The sequence below is a fragment of the Ascaphus truei genome, chromosome 9 (genome assembly GCF_040206685.1).
Source record: "Ascaphus truei isolate aAscTru1 chromosome 9, aAscTru1.hap1, whole genome shotgun sequence".
NCBI lineage: Eukaryota > Metazoa > Chordata > Amphibia > Anura > Ascaphidae > Ascaphus > Ascaphus truei.
In genome coordinates this window covers 20291028-20306421 of record NC_134491.1, presented here as the reverse complement: position 1 = coordinate 20306421, position 15394 = coordinate 20291028, and the positions used below count along the sequence as shown (strand labels likewise).

Below are 15394 nucleotides of genomic sequence, written 5' to 3'. Positions count from 1 at the left end.
CAAGAGAGAGCGAGAGGTTTGGGTGGGAGAGAGAGCGAGAGAGGGGAGTTTGGGTGGAAGAAGAGATCCCTGGGACATTAGAGTACGCATTGGCAGGTCAGGAGAGAGATCTGCCTCCACTTCCTCAGCAGACGAGGGAATGTGAGAGACAGAGGAGGAAGGCAGGAGATAGTGTATCAGGAAGGGATGAATAATATGTAAGTGGCTTTGAGAGGAGTGTTCAGAAGTGAGTGTGTGAGCTTGTCCTGTGCCACATGTGAGCGAGTACACGGGGTGGCAATGACCTCTGTAGTGCTGAGTGTGTTACACACGCCCGGTCTTGTGAGGAGCAGGGGACAGGCTGATAAATACCTCGATGTTTATAGCGTTCAGCTTCTCCTCCATCACTTGCTTAAGGATGGTGAGGGATGATTTAATGGCTTCTTTCAGCGTCATGGACTTCAAAACAAAGTTACGGCATTGTGTTAGTGTGTCAGTCACACACAACCCCCTCCCACATACACACCTCACACCCGTGTCCCAAGTCACACACACAACCTCCCTTACCCTCCACCTGCACCCTATAAACACCCCACATATACACCCGTGTCCCCAGTTACACACAACCCCCCGCCCCCACCCTATACACACCCCACATACACACCTCACACCTGTGTCCCCAGTCACACACACACACACACACACACACACACACACACACACACACACACACACACACACACACAACCCCCCCTGCACCCTATACACACCCCACATACACATCTCACACCCGTGTTCCCAGTCTCATACACACAACCCCCCCTGCCCCCCACCCGCACCCTATACACACCGTGTCCCCAGTCTCCCCCACAACCCCCCTGCCCCTCATAAACACCTCACACCCGTGTCCCGTCACACACACAACCCCCCCTGTACCCTATACACACCCCACATACACATCTCACACCCGTGTTCCCAGTCTCACACACACACACAACCCCCTGCCCCCCACCTGCACCCTATACACACCCGTGTCCCCAGTCTCCCACACAACCCCCCTGCCCCTCATACACACCTCACATCCATGTCCTCATACACACCTCACACCATGTCCTCATACACACCTCACACCCGTGTCCTCATACACACCTCACACCCGTGTCCTCATACACACCTCACACCCGTGTCCCCAGTCACACACACACAACCCCCCCTGCCCCCTATACACACCCCACATCCGTGTCCCCAGTCACCTCCCTACCCCCCACCTGCACCCTATACACACCCCACATATACACCTCACACCCGTGTCCCCAGTCACACACACACACACACACACACACACACACACACACACACACACACACACACCCCACTCTGCCCCCTATACACACACCCCACATAAACACCCGTGTCCCCAGTCACACACACAACCCCCCGCCCCCCACCTGCACTCTATACACACAGCACATACACATCTCACACCAGTGTTCCCAGTCTCACACACAACCCCCCCTGCCCCTCACCTGCACCCTATACACACCTTACACCCTTGTCCCCAGACACACACAACCCCCCTACCCCCCACCTGCACCCTATAAACACCCCACATACACACCTCACACCCGTGTCCCCAGACACACACAACCCCCCTACCCCCCACCTGCACCCTATAGACACCACACATACACATCTCACACCTGTGTCCCCAGTCACACAGACAACCCCCCCTGCATCCTATACACACCTCACACCCGTGTCCCCAGTCACACACATTTCTCCCTGGTGGATTAGAGGCCTGAGCTGCTTACACGCGTGTAACACATTCACTCCCCATCTATCTGGTCCTTTACATGTGCTATCCGAGGCTCCCTTCTCACCTTGTGATAAACCTCCTGTAATGAGCTCTGTGCTCCCTCGGAGGCTGAGCCAATGGCCCGAGCATCACACTGCACAAAGGTCCCCGAGGGGTCCATGTGAAACCTGCAGGATGTGAGGGGACACTAGGACATGATGACAAGCCCCAGTACATGAAGACCCTTCCCTCCCCCGTGTGATGTGAAGAAAGGACACAGTGACACCCCAAGTACATGCAGGCTGGCCCGACCCCCATGTTTTAGAGTCCCACTCACAGCTGGGGACCCTTCTCATCTGCTCCTCCAAACAGCAGCGCAACTCCGAAGGGACGACTCTGAGAAACGAGGGAGAGACAAGGTGAGAGGCAGCCGTATGCAGAGCAGGGAGAGAGGGTGGGGGGTGAGAGAGAAAGAGAGAGGGTGGGGGGTGAGAGAGAAAGAGAGAGGGTGGGGGGTGAGAGATGGGGGGGGGGGGGTGAGGGATGGGGGGAGAGAGAGAGATGGGGGGGAGAGAGATGGGGGGGAGAGAGAGATGGGGGGGAGAGAGAGATGGGGGGGAGAGAGAGATGGGGGGGGGAGAGAGATGGCCATCTACAGAGCAGGGAGAGAGGGGGGAGTGAGAGAAAGCTGAATACAGAGCAAGGAGGCGGGGAGAGGGGGGGGGGGAGAGAAAGACAGCCGCAGGAGTAGCGGGGATAGTAACATGATGTTAGGGAGGTCTTAGCCCCTTCAAGTGACTCCCAAAACTCTGCACCCTCTCCCCAGCACGGAGCCTCTACATGTCCGAGGCTCACCATGGCTCCGGGGTCTGCGTCCTCCTCACCAAACTGCAGTGCTAGGTTAGACACGGCCTGCGTGACGCTCTCCACGGTCATCGTCTCATTGTATGTGAACCAGTGATTCTGGGGGGGACAGGAGAGAGGAGATCTGTTACCGACTCACATACAACTTCTGCATGTGGCCTTGTTAACCCCCCAAAAACGCTGCAGGGGGAAAAGCGCCCAGATCTGGGCTCCCTTGGCCGGCCTAAAATATGCATGTGAAATAAAGAAAAAGAAAAAGATGCGTGCGCCTATTAATTGGACCATGAACTACTCAGCTGACTATTGATAAAAATGGTTAATAAATAAAAACTTGATAATGTAAAACAATTAAAAGTGATGTGACATGAACCATTCAGAAACGTCAAGGGTCTGGCTCCAAATGCGATACAAATAAATTGTACAAAACGGTATGTAATGCCAAAAACCCGAATATCTTTGCAGCTTCCAATGCAAGGGACCCAAGTCCTTGATAGACTAAAGAAAAGAAAGAAAAAAAATAGGAAGCGCAGAAATACGGGAAAAAGGCAAACAAGCCACTTTATAGGGAATAAAAAACACAATGATGTACAATAAACAAACAATGTAATACTAAAAGTCTCTGCAAAATAATGTCCATGTGGTATACAACACACTGGTATGGAACAATCAAGGCCCGTTGCTGCCAACGGAGAATAAAGCAAATGAGGACAAACTGGTGCAAATGCAAAGTTCCAGAATCAAAGTGGGAGCCCCAGCTAGTGTAACGTCCACAAGTTGTGCAAACAATTAATGAGGAAGGAGTAATGAACGGCCGTCAGCGAGCCACTGTGAAATCAGCTCACCCAAACTTCAGATGGTAATGTAGGGACGGCACTTGAATCTCTCCTTTCAAATTCCTCTAACTGCACGATCCTCCAGGGCTCGGATAACGGAGACCAGCGGTCTTCAGCCTAACGGGTTTCCGGGTATGGCGTCACGGCCGGACGTGACGCACTAACCCTTCCCGGCTACAGCAGAGACCGCTCGATACTTCTCCAGCAACCCAAGTTGCGAGCAGGCACATCAACGATGGAGGTGACGTCACTTCCTCCAGGCACTCCGCAACCAGCAACAGCGATGTGATCGACCACCGGACAGCAGGATAATGAGACAAAGGGAAGCACAGACCCCTGGCTCCTCCTCCTACGCGTTTCACCACTCACGTGGCTTCACTAGTTTGTCCTCATTTGCTTGATTCTCCGTTGGCAGCAACGGGCCTTGATTGTTCCATACCAGTGTGTTGTATACCACATGGACATTATTTTGCAGAGACTTTTAGTATTACATTGTTTGTTTATTGTACATCATTGTGTTTTTTATTCCCTATAAAGTGGCTTGTTTGCCCTTTCCCCGTATTTCTGCGCTTCCTATTTTGTTATTTTTTTCCCTAAAATATGCATGATTGGTACAAATATAGGTGGAACATTTTGCGCTCCTACCTGCGTCTCCACTCGCGCTTTGTCGATTAAAGTCTTTGCGTCCGCGATTAACCCGCTCATGGCACAGCCTGTGGGAGACAGCGGAAAGTATCACATGGGGGCAGCGGAGTCACCTGGGGCCCAAACTCAGCCCTCAGACCCCAAGTACACCCAGAACGTGGGCTCATGTTACACCGATATCCTATCACCTTATACATAGAACCAATATTAAGTATTATTTTATATACAGCGAGGAGTACTAGTGGTAACGTGACTGCCTTTGAAGTAGGTGTTTTACTTCTTGGCTGCACTCCCCGTGGCACTGTTTCCAGTTGCTCCTGAATTGTCAGGGGGAGGAGGGGTTATACTGGCTGCCCCCTCCCCCCCCCGCCCATATTATCATGCTCCGTGGCCCACGGTGTAGCAGGGAGGAGTGGTGTTTTGGCTGACTGTGCCAGTGTGGCATGCTCAGTGGCTCTCTGCGGCAGGGAGGGGTGTGTTTTGGCTGGGTGTGTGGCATGGTCAGTGGCTCTCTGTGTGGTGTTTTGGCTGGCTGTGCCAGTGTGGCATGGTCAGTGGCTCTCGGTGTGGTGTTTTGGCTGGCTGTGCCAGTGTGGCATGGTCAGTGACTCTCGGTGTGGTGTTTTGGCTGGGTGTGTGGCATGGTCAGTGGCTCTCTGTGTGGTGTTTTGGCTGGCTGTGCCAGTGTGGCATGGTCAGTGGCTCTCGGTGTGGTGTTTTGGCTGGCTGTGCCAGTGTGGCATGGTCAGTGACTCTCGGTGTGGTGTTTTGGCTGGCTGTGCCAGTGTGGCATGCTCAGTGGCTCTCGGTGTGGCAGGGAGGTGTGGTGTTTTGGCTTGGTGTGCCATGGTCAGTGGCTCTCTGTGTGGTGTTTTGGCATGGCTGTGCCAGTGTGGCATGGTCAGTGGCTCTCTGTGGGGTGTTTTGGCTGGCTGTGCCAGTGTGGCATGGTCAGTGGCTCTCTGTGTGGTGTTTTGGCATGGCTGTGCCATTGTGGCATGGTCAGTGGCTCTCTGTGTGGTGTTTTGGCTGGCTGTGCCAGTGTGGCATGGTCAGTGGCTCTCTGTGTGGCAGGGAGGTGTGGTGTTTTGGCTGGCTGTGGCAGTGTGGCATGGTCAGTGGCTCTCTGTGTGGTGTTTTGGCTGGCTGTGCCAGTGTGGCATGGTCAGTGGCTCTCTGTGTGGTGTTTTGGCTGGCTGTGCCAGTGTGGCATGGTCAGTGGCTCTCTGTGTGGTGTTTTGGCTGGCTGTGCCAGTGTGGCATGGTCAGTGGCTCTCTGTGTGGTGTTTTGGCTGGCTGTGCCAGTGTGGCATGGTCAGTGGCTCTCTGTGTGGTGTTTTGGCTGGCTGTGGCAGTGTGGCATGCTCAGTGGCTCTCGGTGTGGCAGGGAGGTGTGGTGTTTTGGCTTGGTGTGCCATGGTCAGTGGCTCTCTGTGTGGTGTTTTGCCATGGCTGTGCCAGTGTGGCATGGTCAGTGGCTCTCTGTGTGGTGTTTTGGCTGGCTGTGCCAGTGTGGCATGGTCAGTGGCTCTCTGTGTGGTGTTTTGGCTGGCTGTGCCAGTGTGGCATGGTCAGTGGCTCTCTGTGTGGTGTTTTGGCATGGCTGTGCCAGTGTGGCATGGTCAGTGGCTCTCTGTGTGGTGTTTTGGCATGGCTGTGCCAGTGTGGCATGGTCAGTGGCTCTCTGTGTGGTGTTTTGGCTGGCTGTGCCAGTGTGGCATGGTCAGTGGCTCTCTGCGGCAGGGAGGGGTGTGTTTTGGCTGGGTGTGTGGCATGGTCAGTGGCTCTCGGTGTGGTGTTTTGGCTGGCTGTGCCAGTGTGGCATGGTCAGTGACTCTCGGTGTGGTGTTTTGGCTGGCTGTGCCAGTGTGGCATGCTCAGTGGCTCTCGGTGTGGCAGGGAGGTGTGGTGTTTTGGCTTGGTGTGCCATGGTCAGTGGCTCTCTGTGTGGTGTTTTGGCATGGCTGTGCCAGTGTGGCATGGTCAGTGGCTCTCTGTGGGGTGTTTTGGCTGGCTGTGCCAGTGTGGCATGGTCAGTGGCTCTCTGTGTGGTGTTTTGGCATGGCTGTGCCATTGTGGCATGGTCAGTGGCTCTCTGTGTGGTGTTTTGGCTGGCTGTGCCAGTGTGGCATGGTCAGTGGCTCTCTGTGTGGCAGGGAGGTGTGGTGTTTTGGCTGGCTGTGGCAGTGTGGCATGGTCAGTGGCTCTCTGTGTGGTGTTTTGGCTGGCTGTGCCAGTGTGGCATGGTCAGTGGCTCTCTGTGTGGTGTTTTGGCTGGCTGTGCCAGTGTGGCATGGTCAGTGGCTCTCTGTGTGGTGTTTTGGCTGGCTGTGCCAGTGTGGCATGGTCAGTGGCTCTCTGTGTGGTGTTTTGGCTGGCTGTGCCAGTGTGGCATGGTCAGTGGCTCTCTGTGTGGTGTTTTGGCTGGCTGTGGCAGTGTGGCATGCTCAGTGGCTCTCGGTGTGGCAGGGAGGTGTGGTGTTTTGGCTTGGTGTGCCATGGTCAGTGGCTCTCTGTGTGGTGTTTTGCCATGGCTGTGCCAGTGTGGCATGGTCAGTGGCTCTCTGTGTGGTGTTTTGGCTGGCTGTGCCAGTGTGGCATGGTCAGTGGCTCTCTGTGTGGTGTTTTGGCTGGCTGTGCCAGTGTGGCATGGTCAGTGGCTCTCTGTGTGGTGTTTTGGCATGGCTGTGCCAGTGTGGCATGGTCAGTGGCTCTCTGTGTGGTGTTTTGGCATGGCTGTGCCAGTGTGGCATGGTCAGTGGCTCTCTGTGTGGTGTTTTGGCTGGCTGTGCCAGTGTGGCATGGTCAGTGGCTCTCTGTGTGGTGTTTTGGCTGGCTGTGCCAGTGTGGCATGGTCAGTGGCTCTCTGTGTGGTGTTTTGGCTGGCTGTGGCAGTGTGGCATGCTCAGTGGCTCTCGGTGTGGCAGGGAGGTGTGGTGTTTTGGCTTGGTGTGCCATGGTCAGTGGCTCTCTGTGTGGTGTTTTGCCATGGCTGTGCCAGTGTGGCATGGTCAGTGGCTCTCTGTGTGGTGTTTTGGCTGGCTGTGCCAGTGTGGCATGGTCAGTGGCTCTCTGTGCCAGTGTGGCATGGTCAGTGGCTCTCTGTGTGGTGTTTTGGCATGGCTGTGCCAGTGTGGCATGGTCAGTGGCTCTCTGTGTGGTGTTTTGGCATGGCTGTGCCAGTGTGGCATGGTCAGTGGCTCTCTGTGTGGTGTTTTGGCTGGCTGTGCCAGTGTGGCATGGTCAGTGGCTCTCTGTGTGGCGGGGGGGGTGGTGTTTTGGCTGGCTGTGCCAGTGTGGCATGGTCAGTGGCTCTCTGTGTGGTGTTTTGGCTGGCTGTGCCAGTGTGGCATGGTCAGTGGCTCTGTGTGTGGTGTTTTGGCTGGCTGTGCCAGTGTGGCATGGTCAGTGGCTCTCTGTGTGGCAGGGAGGGGGCGAACGTCACCTATGTGAGTGTCGATCTCCACAATCTTCTCGATGCTGCTGGGCTCCATCAGGGGTGACGTGATCCTCTTCTCCACGGCCAGACACACCCCCTCCGAGGTCTGGATCCCGATGGCTGTGGAACCGAGCTGAGAGCAGGCAGGACGTTATACAGGGGGCCGCACTATACGATGACACTGAGTATCTATATACTAACACAGCATTAATAAGCAGACGTTATACAGGGGGCCGCACTATACGATGACACTGAGTATCTATATACTAACACAGCATTAATAAGCAGACATTATACAGAGGGCCGCTCCGTATAATGACACTGAGTATCTATATACTAACACAGCATTAATAAGGAGACATTATACAGAGGGCCGCTCTGTATAATGACACTGTGTATCTATATACTAACACAGCATTAATAAGGAGACATTATACAGAGGGCCGCTCTGTATAATGACACGAGTATCTATATACTAACACAGCATTAATAAGGAGACATTATACAGAGGGCCGCTCTGTATAATGACACGAGTATCTATATACTAACACAGCATTAATGAACCTGCAAAAAGAACGATTTTAATTGCACTACTCACTACAGCTCATGCTTTATTTAACCCCTTCAGAGCTTTATCACTTTTTTTCACCAGTCCATGGGACAATTATTACATGTATATACAGTATAGTGTAGGTATCTGCATTAAACGGGTTGCCTTGACGTGGCATGCAGGCTTACAAATGCTTTGGCCAAAGGGTTTAACAAAATACCCTTTTTCATGAGATTATTATTTTATTTTAGCCTAATTGGTAGGAGCGCAGGAATCGTTCTTTTTGTTTTTCTATATGTAAGGCCTATCTTTTTACCTGCAGCAAACTTCTATAGGGAGGAGCGCGGTATTATGTACGGTTTCTCATTAATGAACCTGCGGCACTTTATAATAACTACATAACACCAAGTATACCAATACAGCCGTAGTGAATCGCCAGCACTGTATAATGATGGTGAGTATCTCAACACGGGCCCAGCCGGCTCGAAATTAACTTCGGCACTGTATAATGGTACAAAGCATCCAGAACGCCATGAGAATCCTGCACCACAGCAGGCATGTTATAGTGTCAGGACCCAGTGAGGTTTCTCTGCACACAGAGGAAGATGCAGGAAGCCGGGTGTGCAAAGTGTGACAGTCCAACTCACTCCTGGCTGTGACACACGTGTGTACAGTGCAACAGTCACTGCCATGTCATCCCATGTGTAGTGCAGCGTCACACTGCAGGATGCCCCCTCTCACGGAGGAGCCAGTTTCACTTTGCACGGTCACACTTTCACTTTCTGTTCTGAGAGGAGCCCAGGCTGGGCCTGCCGTTACCAGGAGGTGGGGGGAATGCAAGGCCTCAATACCTTTATGGCTTCAATCGCGTACTCCACTTGGAAAAGCCGGCCCTCCGGAGAGAACGTGTTGACCCCCCTAGGAGGAAACAGAAGAGCATGGGATAAAATACACCTATCGCCTGTGAGGACACCGCACATGCTATAGGGGCCAAATACAGGACACTGGTCTTATGACAGATATCCAAGAGACCCTCTGTAGGACCTGGCACACCTATAGTGACACCCTGTATGACGCGGCACATCCTATATAGAGACCCCAGTATGATGCAGCACATCCTATGGAGACCCCTGTATGATGCGGCACATCCTATAGAGACCCCTGTATGATGCGGCACATCCTATAGAGACCCCTGTATGATGCAGCACATCCTATGGAGACCTCTGTATGATGCGGCACATCCTATAGAGACCTCTGTATGATGCGGCACATCCTATAGAGACCCCTGTATGATGCGGCACATCCTATAGAGACCCCTGTATAATATGGTACATCCTATAGAGACCCCAGTATGATGAAGCACATCCTATAGAGACCGCCGTATGATGCAGCAAATCCTATAGAGACCCCAGTATGATGCAGCACATCCTATAGAGACCCCAGTATGATGCAGCACATCCTATAGAGACCCCAGTATGATGCAGCACATCCTATAGAGACCCCAGTATGATGCGGCACATCCTATAGAGACTGCTGTATGATGCAGCACATCCTATAGAGACCCCAGTATGATGCAGCACATCCTATAGAGACTGCTGTATGATGCAGCACATCCTATAGAGACCCCAGTATGATGCAGCACATCCTATAGAGACCCCAGTATGATGCAGCACATCCTATAGAGACTGCTGTATGATGCAGCACATCCTATAGAGACCCCAGTATGATGCGGCACATCCTATAGAGACTGCTGTATGATGCAGCACATCCTATAGAGACCCCAGTATGATGCAGCACATCCTATAGAGACTGCTGTATGATGCAGCACATCCTATAGAGACCCCAGTATGATGCAGCACATCCTATAGAGACCCCAGTATGATGCAGCACATCCTATAGAGACTGCTGTATGATGCAGCACATCCTATAGAGACCCCAGTATGATGCAGCACATCCTATAGATACTGCTGTATGATGCAGCACATCCTATAGAGACCCCAGTATGATGCAGCACATCCTATAGACCCCAGTATGATGCAGCAGATCCTGTAGAGACCCCTGTATGATGCGGCACATCCTATAGAGACTGCTGTATGATGCAGCATATCCTATAGAGACTGCTGTATGATGCAGCACATCCTATAGAGACTGCTGTATGATGCAGCACATCACACACCTCTAATAGGGCACCTAGATAACATAGCTCCTGCTGCAGGGCCTTCAGTATAATACTGTGTGACTCCCACATGACATGGCATCTCCTCCTCCTACAGGTTCTCTAGGTGACTTGGCTTCTCCTGGGCCCCTGACTCGACCTCTCAGGTCCCCTTACCTGTCATACTCGGAGCGGGTTAGGAACATGATGTTTGCAGGAGACAGAGGAGCTCGGACACCGGATCAGGAGGCGGCAAAGCGGGACACACAACAACTCCGAACCCGCTGCGGCCTGGAACTCCCCGCTCACACTGCGCATGCGCAGACCCGGCGCTCCTCATTCTCTGATTGGTGGAGTGGCAGGGAGGGCGGGGCCTGGTGACAAATGCCGACTCAATGCATCACGGGAGTTGTAGTTTGTGGTAGCACAAACTCACGTGTGACCATAATCGTGGTTGTATTACTGGATTGAAACACTCCCCTCCCCCAACACTGAGCATATACATACTGTGATATAAAGAAATGCTGTATATAGCTTCATACTCACATCTGCCTGAAGTAGAGCAGTGTCATAATAACCAGGGTTGCCACCTTCTACTGAGGCCAACCCGGAGAAAAATGTACCATGGTGCAGCGGTGTCTCCCGGCATCCTCCTGCAATTCCCCCTCCAACTGCAGTGAATATGGCTGCGCGGTGTCAAATAGTGCTACGTGATGTCATGACGCGCTTTGCCATGGCAACGTGACGTCACGTAGCACTATTTGACGCCGCGCAGCCATGTTCACTGCAGTTGGAGGGGGAATTGCAGGAGATGCCGGAGACCCCGCTGCCACCCGGAGATTGACAGGCTAAACCCGTCAAGTTAGGTAAGTGCCCAAAACGCGGGATCTCCGGGTAAAACCCGGAGAGGTGGCAACCCTAGTCATAACCGTCTCCCACACGGTGACACGGTTAGGCTGGCCATGAAGTGACGCCATGCGCACAGTTTGCCAGCGGCGCAGAAGATTCCCGATTGGCCCTTTGTCGCAATGAGATAGCATGCAGCAGCGGGGAAACCGGTACTGCTTGTAGGCCGGTACAGCATGCCCCAAAACGGTACTGTACCCACCGAACCGGTACAGTTGGAGGGTCAGGAATTGCGAGGGAGAGAACCCGGGAAATACATAATGTGAAATACACAGAGGGGGCAGTGGGAGCCCGGGCAGCCATGTACAACAATACACGGAGAATCGGATAAGTCTCTTCTTATCGTGTACAATACTTTACATATAAAGATGAAACCCGTGAGGTTTGGAAAGCTTTGTACACATGAAGAAGAGATCTGTGAGGTTTGGAATGCTCTGTACACATGAAAGAGAGACCTGTGAGGTTTATGGGCACACCACCACACCTGACCGAACTCATAAGATCACTCTACAAAGATTAAGAAGCTACAGTCCGAACGCCATACTGAGACACGGATTGGTTCAAGATCGGCAAGGGCGCACGCCAAGGATGCATCCTATCACCATCAGCTTTTAACATGTATGCAGAAGCTGTCATGCGGCGAGCAGGCCTGGATGAGCAAAAAATTGGCGTGAAAATAGGCAGCAGAACATCAACAACCTCCGATACATCGACGATACCACCCTGCTGGCTGAAAACAAGGAGGACCTCGAACATCTGATCATGAAAATCAAAGAAGAAAGTGAGATGGTTGGATTGTGCTTGAACATTAAGAAGACAAAGATCAGGACAACAGCAAACAATGTGAACGTTAATATCAAGATCAACAATAAAGAAATTGAAGTGGTTAAAGATTTCATCTTTCTTGGCTCCAAAATTGATTGCGATGGCGACTGCACCCCTGAGATCAAGAGACGAGTGACACTTGGAAGAAATGCGATGGTACAACATCTGGAAGAGTAAAGACATCAGCCTGGCAACCAAGTGCAGATTGGTCAGTGCGATCGTTTTCCCAATAGCAACATATGGCTGCGAAACCTGGACTCTGAGAAAGGCAGACAGGCGAAAGATCGATGCATTTGAACTGTGGGTCTGGAGACGTCTGCTACGCATTTCGTGGACAGCCAGAATAACCAACCAAGCAGTCCTGGAACGGACCAAACCGAAAATCTCATTGGAGGCCAAGATAACAAAGCAAAAACTCTCCTTCTTAGGTCACATCATGCGAAGCGAGACGCTTGAGAAGGACGTCATGTTTGGAATGATCGGAGGCGAAAGAGGAAGAGGCCGCCCAAGAACTCGCTGACTAGATACCATCAAGAAAGATACTGGACTGAACATAGCAGAATTGAAAGAAGCCGTGAGAGATCAGAAGACATGGAGCACACTGATCCATAGAGTGGCCGAGAGTCGTACTCGACTGGACGGATAAGGAGGAGTACACATGAGGAAAAGATCTGTTAGGTTTGGAAAGCTCTGTACACGTGAAAGAGAGACCTGCGAGGTTTGGAAAACTCTGTACATGTGAAGAAGAGTAGGGGCACGATCCACACAAAGAATCCCTTTATAAGGAGCACCACAGACCAAGTATTTATAATATAATTATACAGTGGTCTTTACAGGGTTATATACTAACTGTTAAAATAATCTTTATTAATAATTCTATAGTGAAATTAATCTAGAACATACATACTTGTGTTTTTTCGATGTGATCTACTAAACGCACTACTTCTAGATTAATTTCACTATAGAATTATTAATAAAGATTATTTTAACAGTTAGTATATAACCCTGTAAAGACCACTGTATAATTATATTATAAATACTTGGTCTGTGGTGCGCCTTATAAAGGGATTCTTTGTGTGGATCATGCCCCTTTGACACGATCCATCTATTACAGTATCTATTTCAGTATACCTCCCCGGCAGCGCACAGAACGTACACCTGGAGTTAGAGCGAGGTTTACCTTTCTATTTGCCCACGTGAAGAAGAGACCTGTGAGGTTTGGAATGCTCTGTACACATGAAGAAGAGACCTGTGAGGGTTGGAAAGCTCTGTACACGTTAAGAAGAGACCTGTGAGGGTTGGAAAGCTCTGTACACATGAAGAAGAGACCTGTGAGGTTTGGAAAGCTGTGTACGTGTGAAGAAGAGACCTGTGAGGTTTGGAAAGCTGTGTACGTGTGAAGAAGAGACCTGTGAGGTTTGGAAAGCTCTGTACAATATAATTTCATCTATGAAAACCCTAACGTTGTCCAACAAAATAAGCGAGTGCTTCAGTATTCGGTGAAACTATCTGTATTTTCCTAATAATTTATATTTTAGGATGAGCTTTCGAGCAGGGATGTTCCAACTCCTGTCCTCAAGGGCCACCAACAGGTCAGGTTTTCAGGATATCCCTGCCTCAGTACAGGTGGTGCAGTTGAAGACTGAGCCACTGATTGAGCTACCTGTGCTGAAGCAGGGATATCCCGTCAACATGGCCTCTTGGAGGCCCTTGAGGACTGGAGCAGGCCACTCCTACTCATATAATACTCAAGAGTATTTCTTGACCTGAGGAACAGAGAAAAAGCTCAAGAGCTTGTCTTATAATATCAATTGTTAGTCCAATTAGAAAAAGGTCTCACCTAATACTGAAGTACTCACTTACTCTGCACTATCGCAACTGCAAGGCTATTTCCATGTAATAAATCCTTTATGGACTGATCTGGCTGTAAGAAGTGGTGTCCCACCGGAGTGCAGTGTCTTCCTTCTTCATGGTGTGTCATTGTGTGTCTGTGTAGGTTCACAAAGGCTTAATGCATCGGTCTTCCCTGTCACTTATTTAAAAGAAACTTAGAAGAAAAAGGTCACAGCTTTATTTGAACAACATCTCTTAAAACCCTGACTGCCCAGCCAGTCCAGCCCAGCCAGTCCAGCAGCCCAGCCAGTCCAGCCAGCCCAGCAGCCCAGCCAGTCCAGCCAGCCCAGCCAGTCCAGCCAGCCCAGCCAACCCAGCCAACCCAGCCAGCCCAGCCAGCCCAGCCAGTCCAGCCAGCCCAGCCAACCCAGCCAGTCCAGCCAGTCCAGCCAGCCCAGCCAGTCCAGCAGCCCAGCCAACCCAGCCAGTCCAGCCAGCCCAGCCAGTCCAGCCAGCCCAGACAGTCCAGCAGCCCAGCCAGCCCAGCCAGTCCAGCAGCCCAGCCAGTCCAGCCATCCCAGCCAGCCCAGCCAGTCCAGCCAGCCCAGCCAGTCCAGCCAGCCCAGCCAGCCCAGCCAGTCCAGCCAGCCCAGCCAGTCCAGCCAGCCCAGCCAGCCCAGCCAGCCCAGCCAGTCCAGCCAGCCCAGCCAGTCCAGCCAGCCCAGCCAGTCCAGCCAGCCCAGCCGTCCTTAGTCAGAGCTTTACCGGTAACTGGTTGTCCTGAGGGGGGATAGCTCCCCCGTCTAAGCTCTGAAATGATTATGCGGGAGATCGTAGACCAGACCTATATCCCGTGGCCTCCTTCGATGCTTTTACTATGTCCCCCTAATGGCGCCTAGGACCCTCCCTCAAAGTTGGCACCCCGATTTACCATGTGCTGATTTGTACAGAGCCGCCCCAACCGCAAAATTGGCACCTCCAGTCTACCGATCTATCACTAGGACTCTACCCGGGCCCGACCGAACAGTTGGCGCCCAGTTCTTTGTATGTTCTCTACATAACTGAACTGGCTGGTGCAGCAGTTCCGCCACCCGGCGGACCCATTAGGGTGACCCTGGGGACGACGCGCCTACCCTACACTGTGACCCTGCTTAAACTTTCCTACGCTTTTAGGACCCGTCTTATATTGTTTACTAGCTTTTGTGCCTGGCTTCGCCCGGGGAATGTAATATTGAATACATGTCCCCGCCCTCCCCCTCCCCCCCCGCTGCCAGCACATCTTCCCCGGGCCCCCCCTCCCCCCCGCTGCCAGCACATCTCCCCCCCCCCCCCCCTCCGCTGCTGAATGTAGTGTGGGGTGAGATTTGTCTCTGTGTGTGTGTATGTGTGTGTGTATATGTGTGTGTGTCTGTCTGTGTGTGTCTCTCCCTGCTGCCGGAACATGTCCCCAGCCCCCCCTGCCCCCCTCACCCCCCCGCTGGCGGTACATCTCCCTGTGCTGCTGTGGCATGTCCCCTCGCTGCCGGCACATTTTACCCGCCCACCCCCCCGTTGGTACATCTCCCCCCGC

The 15394-nt window shown here is 52.2% G+C and overlaps 1 protein-coding gene across 1 annotated transcript in view; it reads right to left on the bottom strand.

The window, feature by feature from the left end:
* The window catches only part of PSMA5 (proteasome 20S subunit alpha 5), a 13725-nt gene extending 3129 nt beyond the window's left edge, over window positions 1-10596 (bottom strand). Inside the window, exons 1-8 of the mRNA XM_075613606.1 lie at window positions 10438-10596; window positions 8957-9023; window positions 7562-7688; window positions 4117-4184; window positions 2630-2737; window positions 2112-2170; window positions 1860-1962; window positions 352-438 (exon numbers count right to left, since the gene is read on the bottom strand). Of these exons, the coding sequence (XP_075469721.1) occupies window positions 352-438; window positions 1860-1962; window positions 2112-2170; window positions 2630-2737; window positions 4117-4184; window positions 7562-7688; window positions 8957-9023; window positions 10438-10466 (648 nt within the window). The 5' untranslated portion in view covers window positions 10467-10596. The remainder of the gene's footprint in view (window positions 1-351; window positions 439-1859; window positions 1963-2111; window positions 2171-2629; window positions 2738-4116; window positions 4185-7561; window positions 7689-8956; window positions 9024-10437) is intronic.
* Window positions 10597-15394: the final 4798 nt, after the last annotated feature.